At 40.3% G+C, this 16,654-nt stretch overlaps 1 protein-coding gene across 8 annotated transcripts in view; it reads right to left on the reverse strand.

The window, feature by feature from the left end:
* The window catches only part of Wrn (WRN RecQ like helicase), a 134,141-nt gene that overhangs the window by 89,202 nt on the left and 28,285 nt on the right, over positions 1-16,654 (reverse strand). For all 8 annotated transcript variants that reach the window (XM_052162536.1, XM_052162538.1, XM_052162537.1 and 5 more), the window contains 6 exons: positions 11,830-11,934; positions 11,096-11,208; positions 4,674-4,819; positions 4,113-4,261; positions 3,297-3,446; positions 1,890-1,959 (listed from right to left, as the gene is read on the reverse strand). In XM_052162536.1, the coding sequence (XP_052018496.1) occupies positions 1,890-1,959; positions 3,297-3,446; positions 4,113-4,261; positions 4,674-4,819; positions 11,096-11,208; positions 11,830-11,907 (706 nt within the window). In that variant the 5' untranslated portion in view covers positions 11,908-11,934. The remainder of the gene's footprint in view (positions 1-1,889; positions 1,960-3,296; positions 3,447-4,112; positions 4,262-4,673; positions 4,820-11,095; positions 11,209-11,829; positions 11,935-16,654) is intronic.

Raw genomic sequence — 16,654 nt, forward strand, 5'->3', positions numbered from 1 at the left:
CAAGACTATAATTGTGCCTCCTCCTTCAAAGCTAGTCTTCCTTGGGCTTTCTGCATACCGGTCCTTGAGCTGTCCACTACTCTCATTTCCTTCCAGACCCAGGGCAACTGCTACAGTGTCCCCTCCTCCACACTAGGTTGGACACCAGGATTCTTAGGACTCTTAGTTCTTACATTTTATCTCACACAAACTGTCTCCTGAGCTACAATTTACATATCTAGGTTATGGTCCACAGGCCATAACCCTGTTGCTATCTGAGATGTTCCCCTCCTTTCACATGTCTAAAAACAGCTATAAAACTTCACTTCTAAATGTGTGGGGGTGGTGCACACCGTTAATCCCAGCACTCGGGAAGCAGAGGCAGGCAGATCTCTGAGTTCAAGGCCAGCCTGGTCTATATAGTGAAGTCCAGAGCATCCAGGGCTACACAGAGAAACCCCGTCTTAGAATAAAAAATCACCCCTAAATCTTGCTCTTCTTTATCCTGGGTTTTAAACTGCCATGCAGCCAAAACCCAAGAGGATCTCTGGCACGTTCCTGTCATTACAACAAATTCTGTTGACTCTACTTCTCTATTAAATGTAGGCTGACTGTGCCAACCCTTGACGCAAGTAACCAATTCTAGTTATCATTTCTAGTTACCATTTCTTCTTTTGTGGCTCACCATCGAAAGCTCCGAAAAGCCTTTCCCAGCATTCTCTGTAATCCTGAAATCTGTTTCCTTCCTCTGTGGCTCACTTTGTTATGTGTGTGTGTGTTGTATTCTACAGCTTGTTTTGTTAGCTTGTTTCAAATACAGCGCACTTCACCTCCACATTTAGAACTGTCAATAATAGCTTCATTTGCTCTTTGGAAGGCTACCTGTAAGCTCTGTAGTGAGGTCTGTCTTCTTTCATTTTTCTGCTTCTCCTACTGTCAGAGTCAACAGTTTCCTACACTGCACAAGTTCCAGATAGCCTCCCTCTGAGGCTTTGGACCTATCTATCATTTTCCCTTTGGCTTTGGTTATCAAATGTCTGCCCCTATTTCAGGTTTCATCTCAAGTATTACTTCTTCCAGGAAGCATTTTTCAATGATATATACACATGAATTTGTAAATCATGTTATCACCAAAAATCTTCCAATTTCAAAGCATTTCAGATCATGTATTAGGACAATTCAATCTATTTAGCAATTCTCTCTGGCCATCAACAGAGGTGTTTTGAACATCTGCCCCTTTAGTGTTCACAACTAACCCACTAGATAGTTATCTATTCTCCACATAACAAGCACGGGGAAAGGGACATATTACAGGTCAGATGGCTAAGGTTCCAGCACTGATCTCTGCAGCACAAAGGCTAATACTTACCCACCTACTGGTTGGCTCTGCCTACAATCACTATCAGATCAAAGCATCTGACAATGAAGCTGAGTGAAAACCAGCAGCCTAACACAGAAAAGCAGAACACTACAGTGCACCACAGACACGTTAACAGTGGGAGGGGGTGGTGGAGGGGGTGGTGAAGCCACTGCACCACAGACACATTAACAGTGGGGGGGGGGGTGAAGCCACTGTAAACATCGGCAGGAAGAATGTGTATATTTCCAGCTGAGAAGAAGCTGGCTGGCTCACTGATGTCATCAAGGACAATAACATGGCCACTCTGTGGACCTGAAGAGCAGCAACACTTCAAAACAAGCAATGCAAGCCCTGCTTCGCCACGAGGGAAAATCTACACCTCCAATCCCTGATCCTGATAGGTTTCACCTTTACAGCAGCACTGCTCAGACATAACAGAAGTACCAGAATACTTTGCAAAGATCCATAATACTTTGATTTTTTTTTAAAAAAAACGAATCTCACAAGACAGCAATTCACATTTTATCTCTTCTGTTAGGCCATCACATACCTTTATTTAGAGCAAACACCTGCGCAGCACCACCCAAAGTTTCTAATTTTTGATAGATGATAAAACCAGCCTATAAAAAGACAGAAGAAAATCAATGGGCAAGTTAAAGATTACCCAAAAAATTAAAATATGTATGTCCTCTCTCTAGCAACATCTACAAGAATGTTTTCTAAAACACCCTCCAAAAATGAAGTGAAACTATTGCAGAATGTGAAGACCCAGGTCTTCCTGCAAGCACTATTCTGACTGGGAAACAAGAGCTGCCTAGGCTGTAAAACACAGCTTTAAATTCTCACTTACTAATTTTCAGTATTGTAAGTAGGTATCCAAATAAAAGGACCTGTAAACAAAACCTAATAACTACCATCTAGTGAGAAACATCTGTTTGGAGGATGAATCCTATGCAGTTCTTGAGATTTCATGACACCAGCTGAAAATGCTGGTCAGCGTATGAGCAACAGTGCATGCTGGGTATTTTTAACAGAATCGATCAAGTCACACAAAGCGTCAAGAATATAGACAGCACAGCCTGTCTATCTCCATACTAAGGAGACAGGGGCAAGAGGACCAGGACATCAAGGCCGGCCCCAGCGGCATGAACAGCTCAAGAGCAGAAGAATAAAGCTGCAAGAGAGTCCGCTATTTTTTAAAGCAAGTGAGCAAGGAAGAAAACAGCGCCGGAGGAGCTGAGCAGGGCCCAGGTCATCAGCATCTGCTGCTTTCCCTTTGCCTTTCTGGTTACGAGTTAAAGGAGTGTCTATGTCTTAAAAATAAATGTAAGGTGGAAAAACAACAAGATATTTATCTACAAATACTATTCAAATATGATCAATAAGTATGATCTAGGGCAAAGAAATTTACAAAAGATATATTTCTTAAGTTAAAGCACACACAGACAAAAGTACTATATATAAAGACAGGCCTAGATGCCAGTATGTATAGATTATAAATATGAAAATACATCTAAGAACAGCAGCAACTAAACTTGGAGGCAATTTATCTAAATTTCCACATTTTAAATATAAATGTAGGGAATAAGGCTAGTTTAAATATAGAAAGCCTGTGATTTTTCTGATTCTGAGTTGCTTATATACGAAATACATCATCAAACCATTTGTGCCTGCTAAGCTTAAAACCTTTCATGTTTCAGTAAGTTCAAATTCTTTTACACAGGAATTGGACATCACTTTACATCCTGGTGGTGAAAATAACTACTGCTAAACAACCTATTAATTGGTACTTTCTAATTAACATGGAGAAGTTCACTTGATGTATTCCTAAGCAATTTTTAATGCCAAACTAAAATAAAATATTTAAGCTAAGGTCATGACCCCAGTAAATTTTTATTGAAGTGATTTGGTGTGAGAAATGAAAATGATGTCATACTAAAGGTCTTTAAATACGTACGTAAGCATCAGTAGCTGCATACAGTTTCTGGTCATCCGAGAGGGGGAAGTTACTCCAATTGCTACAGCGAATGGACTTGTCTTTCAAAAGCTGTTTTCCTAAGACGTGTTTAACCAGACCATTGAGGCTCCAGGTCTCTGCGCACTTCAACTGGAAGGAGTAAAAAGGGAACAGAGCAAATGCTCACCATCATTGTCAGCTGTCCCCAGGGAACACAAATGAAACAAGTCCCCAATCTGAGACCGCAAGACCTCATTCATGGGTGACAGTGGCAGTTTAACTCCGAGGCTCCATAGAGTGGGTATCAAAGTGCTTAAACTTTAATGATGCTGCTCCTCAGAAGCAACTGAACAGGTTAGAATGGTTTTGACTTCACGGCCAAACGAATACGTGGCTGAATATAAGGCTGTAATCATTTCATTAATAAAATAATAGAAACATAGGTGGCGATGTTAAAGGTCAAACAGACTCTCAACCTTCTCTATCAAGAGCTGCCCTGCACTCATCTTTCAAAAGACGTGCTATTGGAATAAATCCATAAGGATGCAATAAGCGTTCAAGTGTGCAAGATACAAAATAGGAAGGTTGGCAGAAAAGATGGAAGGGCGCTGACTCGGGCGACTGGACACAGCGATGGCGGTTCACAACTGGAAGGTTTTATTATTGCACTTTGAACTTCTGTATTGCCACCAAAATCAACACATAGCTTCCATTACTTCATTAAAAAAAAAAGAAACTAACATTTAGATGAAAAATGCACATTCTGTGAAACATAGATTACCGTGTTTATTAAAATACTGCATGTATTGCTTTTACCTTTTCATTGGCAACATCTGTCAGCTCCACAAAACTCTCCAACTTGACGTCAAAATCGCGCAGAAGTTTCCACTGGTCCCCTTCAATTCCAACACCTGCCTTCTTAATTGATTTGTTTTCTAGTAACATTTTTAACCCCTGGGGGAAAACTAAAACATTTCATTATTATTTCCATAACTCTGTTAAATATAATGGATTTACTATTTTTATGCATACTGTATCAAGCTACTTATATCAAGTTTAAATTTAGAATCACATTCACCTTACTTATCTCTTTTTTAGCTAATGCAGTGTCCGGACTGAAATTGACTAGGAAAAATGAGTTTGAATGCCACTTCTAGTAACAGTAACAGTGTATTATTCCTAGTCATTTACACCTCTAAACTTCAGTTCTCTATTCTCTAACACAGAAAGAAGATATAAAAATCAAGTAAAAACATAAATCCTTAAATAAATATAAGATCACAAAAGGCCTGTTACTGAAAGAACACGTAATTTTGCAGGAAGAACGTGGATATGTTATTCTTGATGGCCATATAAAAATGGAGCAGAGATACCAACCTGACATAGAAGAAATGTGAAACAAGTAACATTTGCTCTCAGACACACACAACTGAATCACTGCAACTCTGCTTCGTTTCCCTGGCTTGTATATGGGCGGCCATTCCATGTCAAATCCCACCACATCTCCATCAGACAGACGCATGCTATCAAAGGAAAAATTGTGTGGATTAACTGCATGGGTTTTTTATTTTTCATTTTCCATAACCAACAACATCATCACAAACGAAAAGGACGAACCACAGCCTGGAGAGCACATCTGTGACATACCCGGCGAGCAGTTACTAAGCAGCCAAGAAATAGTAAGTGGTTTTAAAGTCATTAAGAAGACTTCTGTCTTAGTCACTGTTGTATTGCTGCAGAGACACCATGACCACGTCAACTCTTATAAAATAAAGCATCTAATTGGTGACTGACTTACAGTTCGGAGGTTTAGCCCATTATCATCATGGTGGAAAACACGGCACCACAGCAGCAGCTAACAGCTACATCCTGCACAGCAGGTAGACAGAACAAGAGGTCTGTGTTTGTTCAAAAGGTCTGTTCAAAAGCCTAGGCTTTTGAAATGTCAGGGCCCACCCCAAGTGATGCACTTCCTCCAACAAGGTCATATTTCCTAATTCTTCTAATCCAGTGGTTCTCAACCTTTCTAATGACCCCCAACCATAACATTATTTCGTTGCTACTTCATAACTGTAATTTTGTTACTGCTATGAATCGTGATGTAAATATCTGATATGCAGGATATCTGTGAAAGGGTCGCTTAATGTCCAAAGACATCGAGACTCTTAAGTTGAGAAACACTGTTCTAATCCTATCAAAGAGCTCCACTCCCTGGTGACTAGCCATTCTATATATGAGCCTTTGAGGACCATTCTTATTCAAACCACTCTAAAAGGTGAGATGGCTCAACTGATTATTGTCTGAGTTTGCTATCTATTGCTGTGATAAACGCCATGTCCAAAAGCAACATGGGAAGAAAGGGAAGTCAGGGCAGGAACCCACGGCAGGTCCCTAGAAGCAGAAGCTGAAGCAGAGGCCATGGAGAAACACTGCTAACTGGCTTGCTCAGTTTGCTTTCTTATCCAAGGCAGGACCAACTCCCAAGGGTTGACTCTGCCCAAAGTGAGCTGGTCCCTCCCACATTCATCATCAGTCAAAACAATGTTTTCCCATGCTTGCCTATAGACCAATCTGATGGTGCATTTCTCAGTTGGGGTTCCTTATCCTTAGATGACTCTACCCTGTGTCAAACGGACAAGAAAAACTAATCAACACAACAAAGAAAAGAATGATCACTGCAACCCCCGCTCCTTTTGCAGAGGAGTTGGGGACTAGAAATAAACAAAATGTCCATAAAACAAAAGAATAAAAGAAATTGTGGCATGCCAAAACAGAATATAGCATATAAAAAATAACAGAACTACATATATCAAAATGAAAAATTCTCAAAACTTGATTGAGTGAAAAAGACAAGTTTCAGGAAACCCATATAGTTTTTAAACTGGCAAATAATACAATATAAAGAAATACTAAACACTAAATTCATGACATGTTAATTTAAAGTAGCATAGGGGTTGCAAGAAAGTAAATTAACAAGGGTATAAGCGAGCTTTTGTTTTCTATTTATTTTTAATTTTAGACACACATAATAAAAGGCAAGAACCTACTTCTGAAAGTTGTCCTCTAACCAAGTATACATCTACACAGAAGAGCACACATACACACACATACACACACACACACACACACACACTAAATAATAAAGATTTGATATAATTAGATAACAAGATGCAGTTTTGTTTACTATTGTTTCCATGCCAAGTTCACAATTTTTAATTAAAAATTTATCACAAACATAAAAGAATATCAACTAGTACCTCAGGTTAAGATGAAATTTATAGGAAGTACTTATTCTTCCACCAAAAATAAACAAAGAAATTGTACAAATATATCTAAATTTACTATTCTCAGATCAAGATGACAGTCTCTGCAGTTGTCCCTGGTTCTCCTGGAATGCCTTACAGACAACAGAGAAAGGACTGAGGTAGGGAGACAGACAGCTGCACCCTGTGGGACAGTCACAAGTATCCACGGCGACTCTGGAATTCCTGAGAGACCAAGCAAAGAACAGGGTAACTAGAAGCTGTACAATTCTCGGGCATCACACAGACAGAGGTAAGAGAGAGCAAGTTCTCCAGTCACAGCAGACATTTTTGCTGAACTCCAGAAACAATCAGCAGCCTCCATTAGGATCACACCTGATAGAACTAAATTACCTTAGAAGGAAAAGCAATTACAGGCCTAATAAGGTCTAAACGCAAGCCTCCAAATACAAAACCCATCTCCAGGTAAGTCATCTGACAAAACCTCTTTTCTTAGAAAGCGCACAACAACAAAAATATATAGCAAGGGAAAAAATCACAACACCAGACCCCCCCCCCCAAAAAAAAACACAACAGCCCTGACACAAATCAAACAGAAATACAATCAGTGGATGGGGTAGGGCTCACTCGATAGGGGGAAAAAGAGCTGAAGTATCACTGAAACTTGCATTACGCCCACAGCTGGGCTGGTGGCGTGTCAGTGATCCCAGCACTTGGAGGTACAGGCAAAAGGATCAGGAACTAAGATCATCCTCAGTTACACAGGGAAGTCAAGGCCAGCCCAGGCTACATGAGTTCAGGCTCAAAACAATACAAAAACAAACAAAAAATAGTATAAGATATATACATGTTCAGGAATTTAAAAGAAAACACGTACACGATGAGTAGCAAATTGGCAGGTTTTTTATGCTCAAGGCTTGGTGTCTTGCCCAGACAACATCGGAGGCGCTGCCTCCTGCAGGAGACAGGAACAATTACAACTGGACGGTGTACAGAGGGCGAGAGACCTTGGAACACTTGTTCTGAGGTAGAAGGCCTCCAGCAAACCCCTGTCCACATGGCTCAGGGAATGCTGCAGAAGAGGAGGCAGAGGCTGTAAGCGCCAGTGGGGTGGAAGACATCAAGGCCATAAGGCCTTCTGGACACAGCAGGGCTGACAAAACACAGAACTTCCATGAGGGAACACGCACAGGGTCTACACAGGTCTACACAGATAAAGGCCCAGCGCCCACCCTAGCCCTAGCCCACAAATTATCTCCTACTCATAATCACTCGCAAAGGAAAAACTCGTTTCCCCACCAGTCTCACTGGATGTGTGAACCACAGTGAACAGCAGGCCCTAGTCCTAGCAGAAAATGGCCAACACAAAATGAACCTTTTTTTAACCTAATGAGTCTTTTGCTTATATATTTTTATATATTCTGGTTTCTGATTTTGTGTATTTATGGGATTCCTGTGTGTACAAGTGTGTGTCTGCATCTGTGTTTCCTGTACTTTTTTTTCCCGCTTGTTCTTTTTCTGCTGACGTGGAGAGGATTTGGGGTGAGTTGGGAAAAGGGAAGACATAGTCCAAATACGTTGTATAAAAAAATCACTTTCAATAACAAAAAAGAGAACAACAGAATGAAAATTAAAAATTCACAGAGAGGATATACAGTAAACCAAGCACTACAGAAGAAATATAGGTGATTAACCTAAAGAAACAGCAAAAGTATAAAGAAAAAAACTTAAAATAAATAGTATCCAGCAAAATAATTTATGTATACAGAGTCCCAGAAAAGCATAGTACTGAAGAAAAGAAAAACTGAAGATAATTTTCAAATTTGACAAAAACTATTAAACCCACAGGTTAAAACAAAACAAAACAAAACAAAAGCCAATGGCCCGCAAGCAGGATCAGCTCGGACCTCCGCACACAAAGGCGTGCCTTATCAAACTGGTGAAGGCCCAGGGTGTAGAAATCTTTCCCGATTGCTGTGTTGAGTCTTATTCTTTTCGGTGGCCCCATACATGTTGATTCAGGGTCAGCTCTCAGTTTCCACCATGAGCCTCTGAGGTTGGAACGGGACTAGAACTCAGATCTCCAGGCTTGGTGGCAGGTCCTCTTACCCACTGAGCCATTTCGCTGGCCCTGATGTAAAAATATTCTTTAAGGTTTTTATTTTTCTAACTAGGCGTGTATGGGGAGATGGGGTGCACATATGCACGTGAGTGCAGGTGCCTGTAGGGGGCAGCAGAGAGACTCGGCACCCTGGAGCTGGAGTCACAGGAAGCAGAGGTCTGGAGCCACCAATATGGAGACTGGGAACCAGACGGGGTCCTCTGCAATAGCGCTCCCTGCTCTTAGGGCTGGGCCAAGTTCCCAACCCCTGATGCAAGAGTCTCCATGGTGACCATATGAAAGGGATGCAAATCAAGCAAAGCCTGCCTTTCACAAAATGAGCACGGAGCTTGTTACACAATTATTCAGACCACTTGAACGTATAGCGCTCAGCTAATCTCGGCTGTCAACTTGACTACGTTTGCAATCAACTGAAATACAAGCCCCGGGCTCACCTACCAGGGCTTTTCTTGACTGGATTATTTGATGTCAGAAGGCCATCCTAAATCTAGGTTACACTCCGGATGGCGGCCCACTTAGAAGTGCACGAGGACGAGGACGGAAGCTTTTACTTAATGCCTGCTTGTCCTCGCTCTGGCTGGCAAGTCCGTCTGTCTTGCTGCTAAGGCTCTCCTTCTCTAGTGTTAGAACCGCCTTCTTCAGGACTCCCCTGCAGACTGAAGACTGACTCAGACACCCAGCCTCCTGGAACCAACAACTACAAGAACAAAGGATTCTTGGCCTTTGCTGAGGGACAGCCACTGCTGGGCAAGGGACCTCAGCCGGAAAAGCCACACCCGCTTAATATATACATTCATTCAGTCAGTCAGTTCAGTTCCTTTAAAAAAAATAAAAAACCTCTGACTAATACAACACATGTTATACCGTAGGAAGACAAAGGTAAGACGGCAAGGTCGATATATAACCATGTGGAATAGATTTACTTTTCTCTAAGTCTAATTTTAGTTCAGCAAAATGAAGCTAAGCCATAACCAGTAAATAGAGTGGAAGGAAAGACTCCTAAATGTTTCTTCTAGATTACATTTACCAGCCACCGCGAGGACACCGAGGAACAGCTTTATTTACTTCCGCTTTTTAAAACCCCCAGTGAAAATAGTTAAAAATCAAAAGGCACACACAGTCAGCTCAATGATCTGAATTAATTTTACTAGTTCTCAGTGTAAGTTGCTTCAAGAGGTGTAGATTGCATTACTCCAGAATCCTAATTTCACAAGGTGCTGGGACGTGGGTATCCTATTCAAATTCCCTGTCAGAATGGATGCCTCAAGGCAACGCTGCTGGGAGGCGGGGCCTAAACACAAGTACTGGGCTCCTGAAGGCTCCGCCCCCGGAACAGGGAACAGGTATCCCGAGAACTGGCTTAATTAATCTCAACTCACCTTAGCCTCTACCAAGATACAGATGCAGTACAAAGGTCCCTTGCAAATGCCAATCCCATTCTCTGGGACTCTATAGTTTCCAAAACTGTAAAAACTAAATTCATTTATGAATTTGCTTATATGGTTTTTTTTGATAATTTACTCAGACCATGGATTTTGTTACAGCCTTAGAAAAACTAAGACAGGCAACTCTTACAAGTACTAACAGTCATTTCTAAAGCTCTTTTTATGGACCGTTTGGAGTGCCTATCACTAACTTTTAAAACGGCTCAGCAGCTGGGAGCACCAGCTGCTCTTCCAGAGAACCCAGGCTCGATTCCCAGCGCCCATAAGGTCACACACAACTACAGCTCAAGGGGATGCAAAGCCCTGTCCTGGCCTCTGTGGACACTACACCGGTGAGGTATACAAACATACACGCAGAGGAGGCATCCAAACACAATTTAAAAAGGTAAAAGTAAATTTTAAATAAAATAAAACAGAATCATACACATTTCTTAATAGGTTGATGTTTTAATAAAATATAAAAATAGTTAGAGATTAAATAACATTTTCATTTTTCCAAAATTGGTAAACAGTTGTATTCAATAGTTTTACCTGTACTTGTATCTCAAGCACTAAAAGAAAAGAAAAAAAAAAAAAAACTAGAAAAGGTTACTAATTAACAAATAGGCATCCTACTAGTTTAATTTGTATTTTTAAAAGTAGAATGCAATTTAGTGATATGATATCTGTAAAACTATTTCTGAAATATAAATATACTTCCATTGTAAAACTAGACACTCATAAATATCACTATTTCTTATGGGTATTTTTTTTTTTTTTTTTTTTTTTTGGTTTTTTGAGACAAGGTTTTTCTGTGTAGCCCTGGCTGTCCTGGAACTCTCTGTGTAGACCAGGCTGGCCTTGAACTCAGAAATCTACCTTCCTCTGCCTCCCAAGTGCTGGGATTAAAGGTGTGTGCCACCACTGTTGCCCCGCCACAAATTTAATGGCAGGGCACAAATTTAATGGCAAGAACTTCGAACCCCTTACCTGATGTCTTCAGACAGGAAAGAGCAGTCACTGGCTTCATAACTGTAGACAATGGAACCAGTGAACTCTAAGAATGGGAGGCCATCTTCAAGAGCACTCTTCTCAACGCATGCCTTGAGTTGAACAAAAGTCAAAGCAGAAACAAACAAATATCACAATAAGTGGTAAGTGTTCGCTAAGACAATAAAGTCCATTGAGGAAAGCTATAACACTACGTTTTATATTATAGAGTAAGAACCATAAGGTCAGCTTAACGAAGGGAAAGCCATACTACCATGAAATTATTTTTCCACACAATTCTATTTTCAAACTTCCAATCCTTCATGAAGTCACTTAATTTACTTGTTTTTTTTTTTCCTGATAATTATATTAACATCCTAGATGCAATACTGTGGCCTTAAAATGTTGGTGGCTAAGTATCAGATCTTAAGCCTTCAAGGATTCAAACTATTTTAACAAAAAAAAAAAATCACCAACATTAATATATAAATTATTATGTGTCAACTGTGAATGCTGATTACAAAAAGAGAGAATACACACTAGGGAGTCTCATTTTATAAAATGTTTTTAAAAGTGAGTCCCATCTCCCTTTCAACAACTTGGTCCAGGTTCACTCACACAACAGGAAGGTTTACCTAGCAATGACCCGAAGCTTACAAGCAATGGGGTGACTCACTACACAGTCAAACTCAAATGAAATTTCCCATTTGGTCAAATAATCAATGAGCGATTACCTTTCCTTCTGCAGCACATCTTTTATTCTGCATAGACATCCATTCTGGAAATTTCCGCTGCAGGGAAGTGGCTTCCATTTTATTTTCATTTGTCTTTAAAGTGCCCTGTTTGCAAATTCAAATAAATAATGTCTATGAATAAATATGACAAATATTTGACAGAAAGCTCAGAGTCAGCCCCATAGATAGGACTGAAAATGAAACAAACATATATTTAGTGTAGGATATAACACCTAGCCTGAAACAAACACACATATTTAGCATGAGATATAACATCTAGCCTCAGGGACAAGAGCCGAAACCACAGAGAAGCAAACGCAGTATGTCCGGTTTATTAACTATACATTATTTCTTCCTTTTATAACAAATAAAGTTCTATGGTTACAGCAATTTCAAAATTCTAATATGTTATGCTATAGCTTTGTTCCTTCAAAAGAGTAATTTTTAACTTCTTAAAGAGCAGGATCCTTGAATATGTAAAGTAAGAAATTTTTCAGCATCTTTGATTTTCTGTATAATTATCATCTCTTATAAGGTATAAGCTGACTCAGCACAACTACTAGATTTATTCATAAAATAAAATAAAGACCCAGTTTTGAAGACATAAGAGCTGTCCAATACTAAGTAAGCCCTTTCACTGTTTCTTGGCTGAGTAAGAGACACTTCCCTAAAAAAGAAAGAGGTTCTTCGATGATCTTTTTCTTAAGTTGTTACTAGTTTTGAGGGCTCTCTGGAATATACAACCCAGACTTCAAGTATGGGATTCCAAATATATTATTTTTTAATAATGAAATGCATCCATATTCCTATGCGATTTATACTAAACTCAAGTAGTAAACTCCTAGAGCCTCTGGGAAGTTCCTATTACCTAAATGTCTTGTGGGGAGTAAAGTTTTAAATATGTTGGGGAAGATTCTCATGCTGAAACATCCCAGTACTATTAAGAAATCAGAGCAACCTTTTAAGATGTAGAAACAGACTTTTATATTTGGCACTATTAAATAATATAAAGAGTCTACAAAGTAAGTTCCAGGACAGCCAGGGCTATACAGAGAAATCCTGTCTCAAAAAAGCCAAAAAATCCAAAATAAAATAAAATAAATAAAAACAAAAAAATATATATAAAGAAACTATCATTCTTTCTTCACTTCTTTGAGAATTACATACACAGTGTTTTGATCAGATTTACTCCCCTTCCCCAACTATCCCATTCTGTACCCACCCAACTCTAATGTAATAAGACAAACTCATATAAAAATGCAGGTTTTATAAACCCTAAAGCAATTTATAACTGTTAATGGTTAAGTTGCTTTCTGCCAAAATTTCAAAACCACTAACAGAAGTCAAAAGGTGACACCACATTACAGATGGATAATCTGTTCTATTCACTTTTTATTGTATACAGATGATTAGGTTTCACTGTGGCACTTTTCAAGAAAATTCTGCTTCTGCTATTTTTCTTCCTACGCCCTATTTCTCCCTACTCACCACGTCCCCAATCCTTGAGCCCTGCTACCCCCTGCCTGCCTTCTGCTTTCAAGCCTCTGTTGGCTAGATTTCTGTCAATTTGACACAAGTTCATGTTGTCTGAGACAAGGGAAACCTAACTGAAAACTTGCCTCTGTGAGCCTGGCCTACAGGAGACAGGCCTGAGGGGCCTTCTCTTACTGAGTTATTAACGTGGACTCTGAATTTTCTGTACTGTGCCCTGGTTCTTCCCTCTTGGAATAAGAAAGTAAATTATTTTGATTTTACAGGAATCCCCAGTTATGAGACCTTGGATATTTTAAAGAAACTGGGTAATTTTAGAAGAATTTTGGATATTTTAAAGAGACTGAACTTGTAAAGTGTTTGAATGTCTAAAGAATATAAAACTCCTAAAGTTATTTATAGCTTATATTATGATATTAATATGGGATTTTAAATGAACAAGCAGGGAAAGGTTATGTTTTCATAGTAAGTACTGGTATGCCAAGTTGACTGGGATCAGCTGTCCTGGCTGGTTTCCTGTCCACTTGACACAAGCAAGAGTCATTTGGGAGGAGGGACTCTCAATTTAAAAAATAAGTCTCTATAATATTGGCCGGAAAGAAAGCATGTGGGGCATTTTCTTTTTTCTTCTTTTTTTTTCTTTATTGGATATATTCTTTATTTACATTTCAAATGATTTCCCCTTTCCTGGTCCCCCCTGCCCCCAAAGTCCCATAAGCCCTCTCCCCTCCCTCAGTTCCCCAATCAATCCCCTCCTGTTTCCCTGTCCTGGTGTTCCCCTACACTGCTGCATTGAGCCTTTCCAGGACCAGGTCTCCTCCCTTTGATGTCCAACAGGGCCATCCTCTGCTGCCTATGGATGCTGCATCTGGAGCCATGGGTCCCTCCATGTGCACTCTCTGGTTGATAGTTTTGTCCCTGGGAGCTCTGGGAGTGCTGGGTGGCTCATCTTGTTGTTCCTCCTGTGGCGCTGCAAACCCCTTCAGCTCCTTGGGTCCTTTCTCTAACTGCCCCATTGGGGACCCTGTGCTCAGTTCAATGGCTGGCTGAGAGTGTTCCCCTCTAGATCTCATGCACTAGCAGAGCCTCCCAAGTGACAGCTATATCCAGCTCCAGTCAGCAAGTACGTGTGGGCATCAATAATAGTGTCTGGGTTTTGTAACTGTATATGAGATGGATCCCTAGGTGGGGCAGTCTCTGGATGGTCTTTCCCTCAGACTCTGCTCCACACTTTGTCTCTGTATCTCCTGTGGGTATTTTGTTTCCCCTTCTAAGAAGGACCAGAGTATCCATACTTTGTTCTTCCTTCTTCTTGGGCATCATTTAATATATGAATTGTGTCTTGGGTATTCCAAGTTTCAGTGCTAATATCCACTTATCAGTGAGTGCATACCATGAGTGTTCTTTTGTGACTCATTTAGGATGAGTTACCTCACTTAGGATGTCACCCTGGGGCAGATTGTCCTGGGTGTATAAGAACACAAGCTGAGCAAGCCATGAGGCGAAAGCCAGTAAGCAGCTTCCTCCCAGGCCTCTCCTTCAGTTACTGCCTTGAGTTCCTGCTCCAACTTCCCACACTGGTAGAGTGTGAACTGAGAGCTGCAAATTCTAATCTTTCCCACCCCAGGTTGCTGTTGGAGATAGTGCTTTATCACAGCAATAGGAAGCCTAACTAAGACAATGCCCCATGTGACCTTTTGTTCCCTGACCCTGCCCCTTCTTAACACCTACTGTTCCCTTTCATGGTCTCCTATAGTTCCAGACTCTCTATCCACTCATCCACATATTCACATACTCACTATTATGAAAAGATTGGCATTAAACATGGCTAAGTCTTTCTATTATATGGCAAAGTCCTTTGGACATATGCTCAGGAGTGGTACAGCTCGGTTGTATACAAGTTCCATTTCTAATGTTTTTTTTATAACCCACAAAGGTCCAGTTACTGTTGCCTCTGTGTAGGAGTATGGGGCCATCCACTGGAACATGGACAACCTAACAATGGCCACAGTCCCAAAGAAAACTAACTCTTCCCTCCCCCAGGAGCCATCAATTCCTATATCTCCCATTAAGGATGGGAGTATATACTATACAGTATATTTGTATAGAGTCAGAAAACAAGTTTGTGCTGCCCCCAGAGTATATAACTGGTAAAATATCAGAACACTAGTTTCAACAAATAACCTTTACAAAAGCTATAGTAATTCAGCACTATGTTGGAGCAAACATAAACCTCATTAACTAATCAGCAGCTGTGTAACACCAGGATCATTTTAATTTGAAATACCTATTTACATACAAAATTGGATCCAGATACCCCCAGGAAGAGAATTTAAAGGTAAATTTATTTACAAAACCAGGATCTTGGGGCTAGAAAGATGGCTCAGAGGTTAAAATTTTCTACTGCTCTTGCACAGAACCCACTTTCAGAACCCAAATTGAGACTCCAGCTACCAGGGGACCTGACACCCTGACCTCCAAAGGTACTGGCAATCACAGAATCATACACACACACACACACACACACACACACACACACACACACACACACACACGCTCCCATGCACACACACAAACAGAGAAAGAGAGAGCATATATAGAGTTGTTTTTTTTTTTTTTTTTTAAAGAACTTAAATCTTTCCTGAAATTATCCTATCTAACCATCAACTGCCACCTACAACTTTTTGGCTCTTATCATTTAAAGACTGTTGGGGCTGGAGAGATGGCTCAGCGGGTTAAGAGCACTGACTGCTCTTCCAAAGGTCATGAGTTCGAATCCCAGCATCCACATGGTGGCTCACAACCATCCATAAAGAGATCTGACACCTACAGTGTACTTACATATAATAAATAAATATTTTTTTAAAAAAAGACTGTCTACATTTTTTTTGCTATTACTATTCATTTCTTTGTTATTGTTTTGTTTTGTTTTTATTTTGAATACTTCAACTTAGGCATGTCAGTTATTTTGTTGTGGGTGGGTCTGGTGCTGCTTGTATCCATATACTAAATTCTGTACTCCAAGATCTGGTTGCACCAAGACAGGCAAATCCCCTAGGAAAACAGCCTTTGTTGTGCAAACCTAATTTAAAACTGTTGGTTAAATAAAACAGGCAACAACCAATTACTGGGGAGAATAGAGAGAGAGGTGGAGTTTGAGTTATCAGGCTTGGGGTCCCACTAGGAGAAAGGAGACAGAAGGAGCGTGGAGAAGGCCACAGAACAGTTCTCCTTTAGCCATGATGGAGCAACAGAATGGGCCCAAGTGAAATGCCTCCCAGGACACCAGGCTGCTGGAGCAGAACACCAGGAAGATCCAAACTGCAAGCATTTA

Source organism: Apodemus sylvaticus, chromosome 18 (assembly GCF_947179515.1).
Source record: "Apodemus sylvaticus chromosome 18, mApoSyl1.1, whole genome shotgun sequence".
Taxonomy (NCBI): domain Eukaryota; kingdom Metazoa; phylum Chordata; class Mammalia; order Rodentia; family Muridae; genus Apodemus; species Apodemus sylvaticus.